The sequence below is a fragment of the Corvus brachyrhynchos genome, unplaced genomic scaffold (genome assembly GCF_000691975.1).
Source record: "Corvus brachyrhynchos isolate BGI_N302 unplaced genomic scaffold, ASM69197v1 scaffold44, whole genome shotgun sequence".
Classification (NCBI taxonomy): Eukaryota; Metazoa; Chordata; class Aves; order Passeriformes; family Corvidae; genus Corvus; species Corvus brachyrhynchos.
This window is the reverse complement of record NW_008238359.1, coordinates 2,006,402-2,018,942: the sequence shown is the minus strand read 5'-3', so window position 1 is coordinate 2,018,942 and position 12,541 is coordinate 2,006,402. Positions and strand designations below refer to the sequence as shown.

Here is a 12,541-nt window from a genome sequence, read left to right as displayed (position 1 = left end):
TGGCTGAGGGCTGCCGCGAACCCGTGAGGGGGGCCGGCCGCGGGCAGCGTGGGGCCGCGGTCCTGAGGAGGCCCTGAAGGCCCATGTGACTCCCGGGTTCGTGAGGGAAGCGAGGCCGCGCTGCCTCCGCCGCGTGGCACAGCTTTGCTTTTCTCTTTGGAAGCCCTCCCTCCTGGCCCGTTCCGACTGGCCGCTGTTCGGGAAGGCCTTTAAGTGTGCTGAAACATTAATGCTTTGTAATGATATGTTTTTATACTGAAAAGAACCTAAACAAATTGCTGTTAAATTTCAGTTAGAACCTGGAATTTCGCACTAATTATCTGAAAAATCCTAGCTATAAATAATTTTTGCTCTATAACCACATGTATGAGTGACATTTTACATAGTCAGATAGTCATAGGACAAGGAGGAATGGTTTTAAACTAAATAAAATGGGAGATTTAGATTAGACGTTAGGAGAAAAATCTTTACTGTGAGGGTGGCGAGGCACTGGCACCGGCTGCCCAGAGAAGCTGTGGATGTCCCTTCCCTGGAAGTGTTCAAGGCGAGATTGGATGGGGCTTTGAGCACCCTGGTCTAGTGGAAGGTGTCCCTGCCCGTGGCAGGGGGGGTTGGAATGAGATGGTCTTTAAGGTCTCTTCCAACCTAAATCATTCTATGATACATCTTTGGCACAAAGTTCTTGAGCAGCATCTTTGTTACTGTTTCAGTTACTTGATCACAGTGGTGTCCTACAGTTGATAAATAGAGACTTCCTTCTTACCTGCCTGTGGTGATGTGCTCTGAAGTATTTCTCCTTTAAGTGCATGTATGTGACTCTTAATGTACACGTTCTGTAGTTACTCCACAGATTTCGAAGTCCATAGGAACTGGCTTGCCATCACCCACAGCTTGCCCCTCTCTCAGTGGTACTATGAGGTAAGTACGTGTTTGGGGGTTTTTTTAGCTGTGTGTAAATTAAAGGCACATTGGGTATGTCAGACCTTGTGAATGTTGGAAGAGATGGTTGGTGACTGTCATGCAGTGGGACAAAAAGATGCCAGTCACAATTTGCTGGCCCTGTGTAGCATTTAGCTAAAAAATGAAAATTGTTCGGGGCAGCCGCAAGTACTTAAAAATGCAAAATGGCAGATGCAATTAAGGCATGTGGGTTATTGGAAAGGCTGTGTAGCACAGGAACAAGTTGCATCATACTCCTAAATTGCGGGTCTCTTTGCTCTTCTCATTGTTGATACACAGTTACCAGAATAAACATTGAGTCATGCTAATGGGTGTATACATCTATACACTATGAAATCAATCAGTGTATTAAAGTTTTGAGCCTTTGCTGGTGTGCTAGTAAGGATGCATTGATTTTTATCTAGATGAATCACCTTTAGGTTTGTCATAGGCTCAGCCCACCTAATTGGGTTTTAATCTATCTTCTGGTATCTGCTGGAGTACAGGGATAGATACGGTAGTGTCTGGTACTCCACGTAAGCATCCAGGAGTAAATGATTTGTGCAGGTCAGAACTTTGTAAGACTGATCCAAGGGCTGTTTTACAAACAGATTTCTATAATGCCAGCATTAACCTCATGCCAGAGCATAGGATGCCTTTCATCAATATGACATAAGCATTTGGGAACATGCTCATTAAAAAATACACCCCATCCCAACCTGCTCTGCTCATCCCTCCTCCTCCTGTTTCCACAGCCAAGGAGTTAAAGGAGTTGCTGGTCAAGGGATAACAGCTCTCCTTAGGGGAAGAGATCACATAATGACATTTGATGTTGAAAAGGTTGTATGAGAGTTAAGACTTGCTAACTGATGAGTAAAAGTAATTTTGAGCCTGGAGCAAGGCTGACTGTGTTGGTGATCACTCTAATATAGACCAGTATTGGCTGTGAGGTTTTGTAATATTGGCCCTATTACTGTAAATTCATTTATAGATACCAAACAGTAATATACTGGTTAGGTGCTGGTACACAAAATGCTCTTTAATCTTTTCCTGCTAATCAGGAGATGTCCCATCTCTACCAGTACTGCAGGAGAACAGCTTAAATCATGGTCAGCACCACAGAGCTGGCTACTAATTGTGGAGTGGTTTCAGTAACATAGAGGTTACTGAGAGAAAATGCATCAGCTGGTTTGCTGCAGTGAGCTGTACCTGAAGGACTGCAAACAGCATGGTTTGTTACAAACTATTTAATCTTATTTTGTCTTTAGGCAACCTCGGAATGGACCCTGGATTATCCACCATTTTTTGCTTGGTTTGAATACGCACTTTCTCACATTGCCAAGTACTTTGACCCCCAGATGCTGGTTGTTGAAAACTTGAATTATGCCAGTCGTGCAACCATCTTCTTCCAAAGGCTTTCTGTCATCTTTACAGATACCCTCTTCATATATGCAGTTCATGAGTAAGTCTTAGAGTTCTAATTTTAGGGACAGTGGATAGCCCTTCATATGTGGGCTTGTTCTGTAGCCACAACAAATAACTATTTGTACAAATAAGCTTGTAAATGTGGGGAAATGCCAGAGTTGCTGGAACCTGTTCTAGGAGAAACTTGGAATATGCTGCTAAACACAAGATAACGTGTTCTTGGACATACAATTGCTGTGCATGTATTGGATTTGCATTCACTCAGACACCAGCTGCAGTTTCACATGTTATGCTTGGGTTTGCTTCTGTCACTGGGCTCATTTTGTAGGAGTTGCAGGACAGCTTATGTGCTCAGAACAGGTTTTTTCCTGTTATTTTTCTTACTACTCTGTTCTAGAGTAGAAGCATATAGGAAATTTGTCACAAAATGCATCAAATCAATCATCAAATATGCAAAGTTGCTCTAGTGTTTTTGATGATAAACTGATTATTCCAAGTCTAATGTTTTTAGGATCAAATGCTTTTGGCGTGGCCTGACTTTGTGAAGAACTATTTACCTTATACCTAAAGAATAGACTGGGGGGATGTTCTGAGAAATATGTTGCCTGCCTTATGGTTTGGCTGTAAGAGTCTTCTGTTGCTTTATTCTGTCTGCTCAGAACCTGGGTAGGAAATTCTCTGATTGGAGCACTGCCTAAGTTCCTTTATTTACTTTCTTTATTTGAAATGGGCTAGCTTTGCATTGTGACTTCTTTTCCTTTTATTGTTTTGACTCACAGATGTATGAATGTGAGGCTGAAGGCTCAGGGCTGGTGTCTGCACAGTTATTTGCCAAGAGAGGTGGTAGATGCCCCATGCCTGGAAAGTTTCAAGGCCAGGTTGGATAGGGATTTGAGCAACCCAGTCTAGTGGAAGGTGTTCTGCTCATGGCAGGGAGGTTGCACTAACAGTATTTCAACACAGATCATCTGTAACTTTTTAATGTGATTTAAGATTGCTTTCAAAAGTCATATGAACCATATTGCTTCACACTGAGAAGTAATAAGATGTTTTTAACCAACAGAAATAACTCATAATGGGGCAGGGGTAGCCAGGGAGAGGTTAATGTCCATCTGAGGACCTTAAATACAACTCTCTGAGTTGTCTCCAAATGTAGCAACACACTGCTCATGATGGCAAGCAGGCTATGAGAGCTTTATGCTTGCTGAATGGGAGACTCAAACCTGAGGCTGTTACGTAATGTAAACTTTAGCACGTGGAATGCACCACAGCTATTGAAATTGAAAGTCTTTTTTTTTAACTAAACTTTGTTCATGACACTGCCTGCCCTTGATGAATTTAGCAAGAATTGTATCTTTGCCTTGCATCCTGATAAAATGGCTAACTTCAGAGTAAATGTAGTTCTTCACTCTTAAAACCAACAATGTTCCTGCGTGTATGTTTGAATTAAAGCTTCTGTTTCTTCTGCTCTTGTTCAGGTGCTGCAGATGTGTAAATGGAAAACGAGCTGCAAAGGATATCCTGGAAAAACCAACATTTATTCTTGCCGTTCTGCTCTTGTGGAATTTTGGGTTGTTAATTGTGGATCGTATCCTTTCAAACCATTGTGGGTTGTTTGTGGTTTGTTTGGTTTTTTAACAACCTGTTACAGTGTGTGGCACAATTCTGTATTATTATTGCTGTCATAGAAAGTAACACCGCTGGTTTTGTTTCTAGGGTTAGTTTAATAACTTTATGTTTTCATTAGAATTGCTATTTGGCAAAATGGAAGTTAGTCAGTTCTTGGTCTGATTTGCCAGGAGTGGAAGAGAACCAGCCAGTCTGGCAGCAATGTGGCTGTTCCTCCTCCACCTGCCTACAGGAGTATTAGCAGAGAGGCTCTGTGTTCTGGGTGTGGTTCCAAGTTTGTCCTGTGGTAAGGAAAATCTTCAAAGTGCTTTAAGATTCGGAATGTATTCAATTGGTTAACATTATATGGGAATTAGGAAGTCTTTCTAAAGAAGTTATAGAATCATGGAGTGGTTTGGTTTGGAAGGGACCTTAAAGATCATTTAGTTCCAGCTCCCTGCCCTCCACTAGACAGGTTGCTCAAAGCCTCATTCAGCCTGACCTTGAACACTTCAAGGGATAAGGCATCCACAACTTCTCTGGGCAACCTATGCTGGTCCCTTATCACTCTCACAAGAAAGAATTTATTGCTAATATCCAATCTAAATCTCCCCTCTTTTAGTTTAAAACCATTCCCCCTTGCCCTATCACTGCATGCCCTTATCAAAAGTCCCTGTCCAGTTCTCTTAAGAGCACCTAATAGTACCTGAAGGGGCTCCAAGTTCTCCCCAGTGTCTTCCCTTTTTCAGGCTGAAATAACCCCAGTTATCTCAGCCTGTCTCCATAGCAGAGGTGCTCCAGCCCTTGGAACATCTTCATGGCTTTCTCTGAATGCCCTCCAACAGGTCCATATCCTATATAAAAATAACTCTGGAAATTGCAATTACTGCAAGTCAGTCCTGACACAGTGTGCATTTAAAGGAAGGGTTTCATTTTCTCTGTCACAGTTCTTGTGTATGTTGCCTGCTTACAAGTGGTAGAAATACGAGGGCAACTGTCACTATCCATTAACCAATGTGTGGCAGAAACTAATAACTTAAAAATTAAAGTGGAGATTTAACTTTTTTTGGTTTATGTTGCAAAAATTGCACAATACATGTGTAGATTGTTGTGTCTCATTTCATCAAGGTAATAGCATTAGTGTATTTTGTGTCTAGGAGTACTTACAGGTAAGGTTAAATAATTACTTGTGTCTATGTGGTGTGAATTTAAGGTTGCTTTCTTAATTTAAATTCCGTTTTAATTTGAATTTATTCCTCATAACTTTTGAGTCTTCTCCAGAAACCGTAGTATAAAGAAAGCTTGCTAAATTTATTCCTTGACTCAAGTTCAGATATTCACTTCCAGTACAATGGCTTCCTGTTTGGGCTGATGCTTCTTTCTGTTGCTCGGCTGTGTCAGGTGAACCCAAGTGACTCTTGTCTATTTGTTGCCATGTGTATTTTGGGTGCATTAGTTCACTTCATAGGTCTGCTCTTGTTGTGGGCAATGGTAGTGGCTTTATGTTGAGCTGCCTGAAGCTGGATGTCTAATTATTTATTGAGTTTGTGGGGAAGAGAAAAACTTGAAACTCACCATAAATGCTTGCTGATGCTGCAGCACTGCAGTTCCCCATTAGAAAGCTAAATTCTGTGTTACCCCTGAGCAATGTGACATCATTTCTTGCCATCTTACCTTCTTCCAAATCACTAGTCCTTAGAAAACGTAACTTCTGAAGCTGTGGAGAGGTGACTGTGTGACAGGATAGTTTCCTTCTCCATAACTGTTGTACATAACACTACTGAATTTGTAATTTGAAGTAAATACTCTTTTTAATGCTTATAATGTCCTGTCACCTTAGGAGTACAACAGAGGACTGTTCAAAGTGAGTACAAAGAGAAGAGCTTAGGTTTTGTTTTCTTTCAGAAAAGGTATTTGGAGGGCGCTCTTCTTTTTGCTGTTCTTCTGCATTTCAAACACATCTACATGTATGTGGCCCCAGCATATGGCATTTATTTGTTACGATCCTACTGTTTTACTGCAAATAATGCAGGTAAGATGGGGTTTTCCTTACTGGCTTTTGGGGGGAGTTGTGTTCATCAGTGGAACTAGGGGAACAGTGAAGATACAGTTGGAACAAAATGGCTGTATATCAAACAAAAATCCTGCTTGAGAGCAGAATTGGTAGGATCTTGAAAGATCTTTGAAATAGATTTGTTTTGTACAATTCCTGTTCCTTTAAGAGTTCTTTATTAAGAAAAACCAACATTAACAAACTGCACTTGGAAGCCGTAAGAATTATCCTGGATATGGAACAATCAGACAGTATCAGAATCTATTTCAAAGACCTACTTTGAGTTTCTCCCCACTTTTGAGCACTGAAACATGCCTGATACTCCTCATGTGAACAGGGAAGGTAAATTTGGAAAATACTGAAAGCTTGTATAATGCAGGAGCTGCAATGTGGGCAAAAGAAATGCTAGCTGTTGAAGGAAGCAACTGAATATATTGACATAAAAGTCAGTGTGCCCCTTTTAGATAGGTGCTAGCAATTCCTTGTCAGTGTGGAATGGGTTGTCTCCCTTCCCACTTGCCACAGCAACTGTTTCTTTCTTGTAGATGGATCTCTGAAGTGGAGAAGTTTCAGCTTTCTTCATGTAACTCTTCTGGGACTGATTGTCTGTCTTGTTTCTGCTCTTTCATTGGGACCCTTCCTAGTATTGGTAATAACCCCTTTCTCACGTGTTATTCCCCTGAACAGTTAGAAAACTTTGTTATAAAAGTAGAAATAATATTTTATCTAAACAGGCCATTTCTTTGTTATTCTTCTTGTTTTTCTTTGTAGGGTCAGCTGCCTCAAGTCATTTCACGGCTCTTCCCTTTCAAGCGAGGTCTCTGCCATGCCTATTGGGCCCCCAACTTCTGGGCTTTGTACAATGCCATGGATAAAGCACTGACAATTCTTGGTCAGTATGTTAATCTTGCTGTTGGGTGCCTATTTGCAGATAGAGCTCTCTGTATTTTAGTCTTCCCCATTTAAAATAAATCTGAATTATGTTTTCAGATTGCCATAAACCATATGGTTGTCCACATAATCCGGTGCATGAGTTACCAGCAGTAGGTCAGACATCAACCACTTCCATCTGCCATCCTTTAAAAAAAGAAAAAACTTGGCCACGTACTTAGTTCAGCTACTTCATTTTATTTATTAGCATTTATCAGTTTGTGCTTTTTTATGTTTTGTTTTTAGGGTTAAAGTGCAATTTTCTTGATGGTACAAAAATCCCTAAAGCCTCCATGACAGGAGGGCTGGTTCAAGAGTTTCAGCACACTGTCCTCCCTTCAGTGACTCCACTGGCAACATTAATCTGTACTTTCATAGCTATATTGGTAAGAACAACTAATTTTTTTGAAATTTGATGTGTTTTGTCCCTAGTAGGTTTTAATTGATTAGTATGCACTTCACATGAATTTTAATTCAAGGGCAACAAATATGCTGTTACTAATATATAGTGACTGATAAAATGCTGTTTAGTGGCTTAGATTGGAAGACAATTTTTGAACACAAATAGCAAGAAGTTGGCTGTGGTCTTTCAGTCTGTTTTTCCCTCCTCATATTTCAACAGAAATCCTCCAGGCTCTACTCCTGCATCCAAATAAATTGATTTCCTCCAGTGCTATATAATGCTTGTGCCACCCAAGCAGAACCTGGGTGCAGTGGTGTTTAGTAACATTGACAAATCTCTTTGGACAATGGCTTGTCTTCAGGATTGCCAAACATTTCACTGAAGTCCTGTTTTTGCCTGTTGTTTCTAGCCCTCTGTTTTCTGTCTTTGGTTTAAACCTCAAGGGCCCAGAGGCTTTCTCCAGTGCCTTGTTCTTTGTGCGTTGAGCTCCTTCATGTTTGGCTGGCACGTGCACGAGAAAGCAATACTCCTTGCTATTCTGCCTTTAAGGTAAGTGAATTTTGTACAAAGTAGTTGGCCAAACTGAACCTGCAGCCACCTGTCAAGGAATTCTCAAAGGCAATCACTTTGTTTTCAGTGTATTTCAGAAGAGGAACTTTTTTATAGAATGCCTTAAGCTGTAACAGTGTAGTGCACTTAAAGTTAATTAATTTCAGACACAGTTCAAACCTTGATGAGTGCTGTGGTTTGTATTTTAAAATGCTGGATAGATTGTTGAGGAGCCAACTGAGGAAAGGGATCTTCTGCACTGTGCTTGACCAGACCAATACATAGTTTTTACCATAAGAACTTCATGCCTGCCTCAGGTAGAAGTGAAGCTGTAGTTCATAAGCTCCCTGATCAGTATTGCTACAAACTGTATTTTCCTTCCTGAGAGACTTAGTGATGTTTAAGTTCCTATTTTGTGCTGGGCCTTGCTGATTGTCAGTGGGTGTGTGGTTTTCTGAGGGAGGGTTTCCTGGCTGATTTTTCTCCTGTGTTTTTATCTCTGAGGCCACGTGGTTTGGAAGCAGGAGACTTCATCAGAGGTCCAGTGTTAGGAGGGATTGGGGTACTGTGAAACTGTTTGACTTGTTCTTCAGTGAATTGCATAGTGTTTTGCTGAAATTAAGTTTCTTTGCTAAAAGACAAAAGCATAACAAATTATTGTCATTTTTAGCTTATTATCTATTCAGAGAGCCAAGGATGCTGGCATCTACTTGATCCTGGCAACAACAGGGCATTTCTCACTTTTTCCATTGTTGTTCACATCACCAGGTAAAATGTTCTTCTATTAGTTAATTTTTATCTAGTTTGCAACATTGAGCTCAATAGCCTTGATCTGGTTGTCATTTTTGCTTTAGTCACTTCCCAGTTGTTTGTTTGTAGTGCTATCTCAAATTGTAGTTGGTGTGTTCAGTATGTTTATAGATAATTGAAGTAAGTGTATTGCAAATGCCTGGCATTTGCTTTAGCAAATGTTTATGCTTATTTTTAGGTATCCTAAGCCGTATGTGACTAGTAGGATTTAAAGATGCTACAATATATATGGCAAAAGGTTTTTATAATTAATTTTAAAAGTACATAATGTCCTTTGTTTTTCAGAACTTCCAATTAAAATACTGCTTATGCTGCTGTTTACTGTTTATAGCTTCTCTTCATTGAAATCTCTGTTCAGGTAATTAAGGAAGTTTGATCTCAATGCCAGGAACAACATTTCTTCTGGTGTTGGGAGCAGTCGTTGTCACAAGGGACAAACAGCACAGATAACTGATGCTGAAGTGTCAAATTAAAGTGTTACTAGATAAAAGATGCTGCTGCCTCTGTTCTCAGGAGGCAATGCTTAAATTAGGATTACTGCAGGACATCTGGTTATCGTGACAATTGCCCAGTTAGTCCCAGGAGGCTGTAGATCCCCACCTGCCTCATGCTCCGTTAAAGCATGGAGTTGTGATGCTGTAACCTCTGAGGATTTAATTCAGTATTCTAGCACTTACTAAAGTGATTTGTCTGCAAATTGTTTATTGTTTTGTCTTATTGTACTGTGGATTTTTGCAGTAGTGGTTAGTATTTTAATGCGTGGAAGGGACAGGTTGTAAATAACACTTATTTGCAAGCTGTAATTTGTCAACAAAACTGCAAGTAGGTTGCCAGAATATACAATTGCCCAAGTCATCCTGTGTAGTTTCACAGCCTATGGATCTCTTACCCACTTGGCCAAAGACAGTGCTCATCCTTATAACCCCTGCAGTCCCCACTTCCCTGTTTCCCAAACTTTTCTGGGCAAACCCAAGCTGTAATGAAGGGTTTGTAGTGAAGTACTGTAAACACGTGTTCAGTACTTCAGGCACCTGCTTTTTGTAGGTGATTTTCTCTATTTAATAATTCAATCATTTTGTCTCAAGAGCTCTAGCTGAAAAATTCACTCCACAGGAGTTTAGTTTTTGTTTAGAGATGGAGCTTTGGCAAGTTTCCTGTTCCTAATGTGCCAAAACATGAAATTCCTTTTAAACTACCTGCAGTAAACCCCTGCCACCAGTGTCCTTTGCAAGAGAGATCAGCTCACAGTACATCCTACAGAAAGCTTGGGGGAAGAGGTTAAAATAAATCTGACATTTGCAGTCTTTGGTTGTAGAACAGCTTTGGTGGAACAAGTCTTTGCTGTTCAGTTGTTGTGAGGTGAAACAGAGCAATTGATGAGGTTTCTCTTTAGGATTCCAAGGCATCCTGGAACTCAATAAGGACATTGAGCTGTACTCTTGGTTATCACACTGGGTTTTTTTCCTACTGAAACTCTTTAAATTGTTATTTAAACTATTATTGTGATCTAATGGGAGATTCTCTTTGCACTGGTGATAGCTGAAAAACAGAGTATTTTTAGTTAACATGTATTTTAACACCACCTCTTTTTTAATTTCTCTGACAGGAGAGAGAAACCTCTACTTAACTGGCTTGAAACAATCTACCTCATCCAACTAGTGCCTTTGGAAATCTTCTGTGAAATCATATTTCCCCTGACCCCCTGGAAATGGCACTTCCCTTTTGTCCCCCTGTTGCTGACCTCTGTGTACTGTGCTCTGGGAATCACGTATGCTTGGCTGAAACTCTACGTCTCTGTCTTGACTGAGAGAATTTCTGTCAGACAAAAGGCTGAGTGAAGCTACAGTGCTGGGACCAGTCCCAGGATACCCCTTGGAGGGGATTCCTGGCACGGTGAGGGGTTGTCACAAGGCCATACAGCTCTTGGTGAGACACGGTTGTACGTGTGCCATGGCCACGTGGGAAGCTCTTCTTCCAACACTCCTGTACTGCCCAACGAGGATACCTCTGACCAGAAGCACTGTCACAGTAACAGGGAGGGCTGCGGGTAAACTGTGAAGCTTAACAAGGTCCAGACTTCTGTCCTGAGGAAAACCTGCCTGATTTTCCAATTATGGTTTGTATTTGAATAGAAGGTGTTGTGGCAAATTACGAGGGATGATTGCTGTATAGGAGAGCGTTGTAACAGTGTTCTATGGAATTTGTAAATTAAAAACTTGGTATTTTTTGTTTGAGCATTTCTTGCATTATTTCAGCTCATGTCTAAGCTCTGCTTTTGAGAGACACCTACACAATTAAGGATGTAGTGTGTAGCTGGAAACTTGTCCTGAGGTGCTTGTACACTCAAATATCAAGTTTTAGTATGTCCATGTCCTGTTGATCTCCTTGTTTCATAGATACTTTGCAAATAGGTTTTAATATTCTTCTAGTAGCTCTTTTTTTGTAGAGCAGATGACCAAATTGAGGCATGCTACTCAAATGAAGAAGTATTTTAATGCCATTAAACATACCAGATAATGTGGCTGCATAGTTGTATTTGTAATTCATGTAAAATTCTACAACTCTAACAAAAGACTAAGTATCCACGGTTCCTGTAATGACTTAAGGAAAAGGTAGATTGTTTTCTGCCTCTGTGGAATCATGTTCCCTGAAGGATAGCAGTTATTTCTGCAGTAAATAATTACACCTTTTAAACCCTACATAACTCTCCCTAGAAGATGTTGCTCTGAGGTTGGGGTCTGGTTTGGATTCCAGTGCTGACATAAAACTGGGAGGAGAGAGGGATGGATTTATTTTCATTATTACTATTTCTGACAGTAGTTGTTGAACTTTGTTCCATGTTAGCTGAAGAATGGGCCCTTTTCATCAAGGATAGCCAAGGGGATAGTTATGCTTTTTGAGTTCTTTGAATATTTTGGGTGTTTAAAATAGAGTGGCTCTTGTTAGGACAATAGGTGAGTGGTAGAGTAATCGCTGTGGATGTTTCTGTAACCAACTACCTTGTACATTTAAAGTTTTCACTGCCAGTGAGTTTATATTCAAGACATTCTCACTCTAGTTTTCATTACTTTCTCATAGTTTCCACTTTTTTTACACCATCAAAGGCTTTGCCACATTGTTTTTAGCTGCTGTGGCTGCCAGTAGTGCCACGATGCTTCTTGCACCTGTATTGCACCTCAGGTCCAAGCCTCAAAGCTCTGCCCAGGCTAAGGCATCCACAAAGCTTGTGTTTATCTATCCACTGTGCTGTCCTGTGGAGGGAAATGCTCATATACAAAAAATCCCTACAACCACCCCTCTGGGCTCTTCTCCAGCAGTGCCTTTGCACACTGTGAAATCCTCCAAGAAGAGGCTGCACAGCAAACCTGTGGGTGTGCCATCCCTGGAAGTGTTCAAAGCTGGGTTGGATAGAGCAACCCGGTCCAGTGGAAGTTCTCTGCCTGTGGCAGGGTGTTGGAAGCAGATGACCACTTAGGTCCCTTCCAACCCAAACCATTCTGTAATTCTGTGAAGTTAAACCTAGGGCCTGATTGTGTAAGTGGCCATGTGTCACCGTTGTTTGATGCCAGGTTCAACTGAAGCATCTCCCACTGTGGAGCAGTGACTGCCCCACCTCCTCTTCTGTGGATGTCAGGAAAATCCACAAACGCCAGGGTTTATGTCCAAAAAGGAGGCAGAGGAGTCCTGCAACTTCATTCGAATAAAGAGAGAGCCCACCGGGGCACACGCCCGCGGGGTTTTCTCTCTCGAGGTTTCGGAGGGCGCAGCCTCCTTTTATCCCAAACTCCCGGCCGCATGGTGGCCTCGGACTTTCCCCACCTGCT

General features: G+C 41.2%; 1 protein-coding gene across 1 annotated transcript; it reads left to right on the top strand.

Annotated features, from left to right (window-relative positions):
• Window positions 1-807: 807 nt before the first annotated feature.
• ALG8 (ALG8, alpha-1,3-glucosyltransferase) lies at window positions 808-10,951 on the top strand. Its single transcript, XM_008634961.2, has 12 exons — window positions 808-918; window positions 2,208-2,401; window positions 3,843-3,952; window positions 5,306-5,373; window positions 5,878-6,004; window positions 6,571-6,674; window positions 6,797-6,917; window positions 7,202-7,341; window positions 7,768-7,907; window positions 8,578-8,675; window positions 9,003-9,075; window positions 10,324-10,951. The coding sequence occupies exons 1-12, from the start codon at window positions 823-825 to the stop codon at window positions 10,553-10,555; spliced, it is 1,503 nt and encodes a 500-aa protein (XP_008633183.1). The 5' UTR covers window positions 808-822; the 3' UTR covers window positions 10,556-10,951.
• The last annotated feature ends 1,590 nt before the right edge of the window (window positions 10,952-12,541 follow it).

Excerpts from the sequence above, each read along its gene's own strand:
- ALG8 (XM_008634961.2), top strand. The coding sequence starts at position 823 with ATGTACACGTTCTGTAGTTACTCCACAGATTTCGAAGTCCATAGGAAC. Across the intron at positions 6,005-6,570 it reads TTTTACTGCAAATAATGCAG|ATGGATCTCTGAAGTGGAGA; the intron begins GTAAGATGGGGT and ends TCTTTCTTGTAG. Across the intron at positions 8,676-9,002 it reads ATTGTTGTTCACATCACCAG|AACTTCCAATTAAAATACTG; the intron begins GTAAAATGTTCT and ends TTTGTTTTTCAG.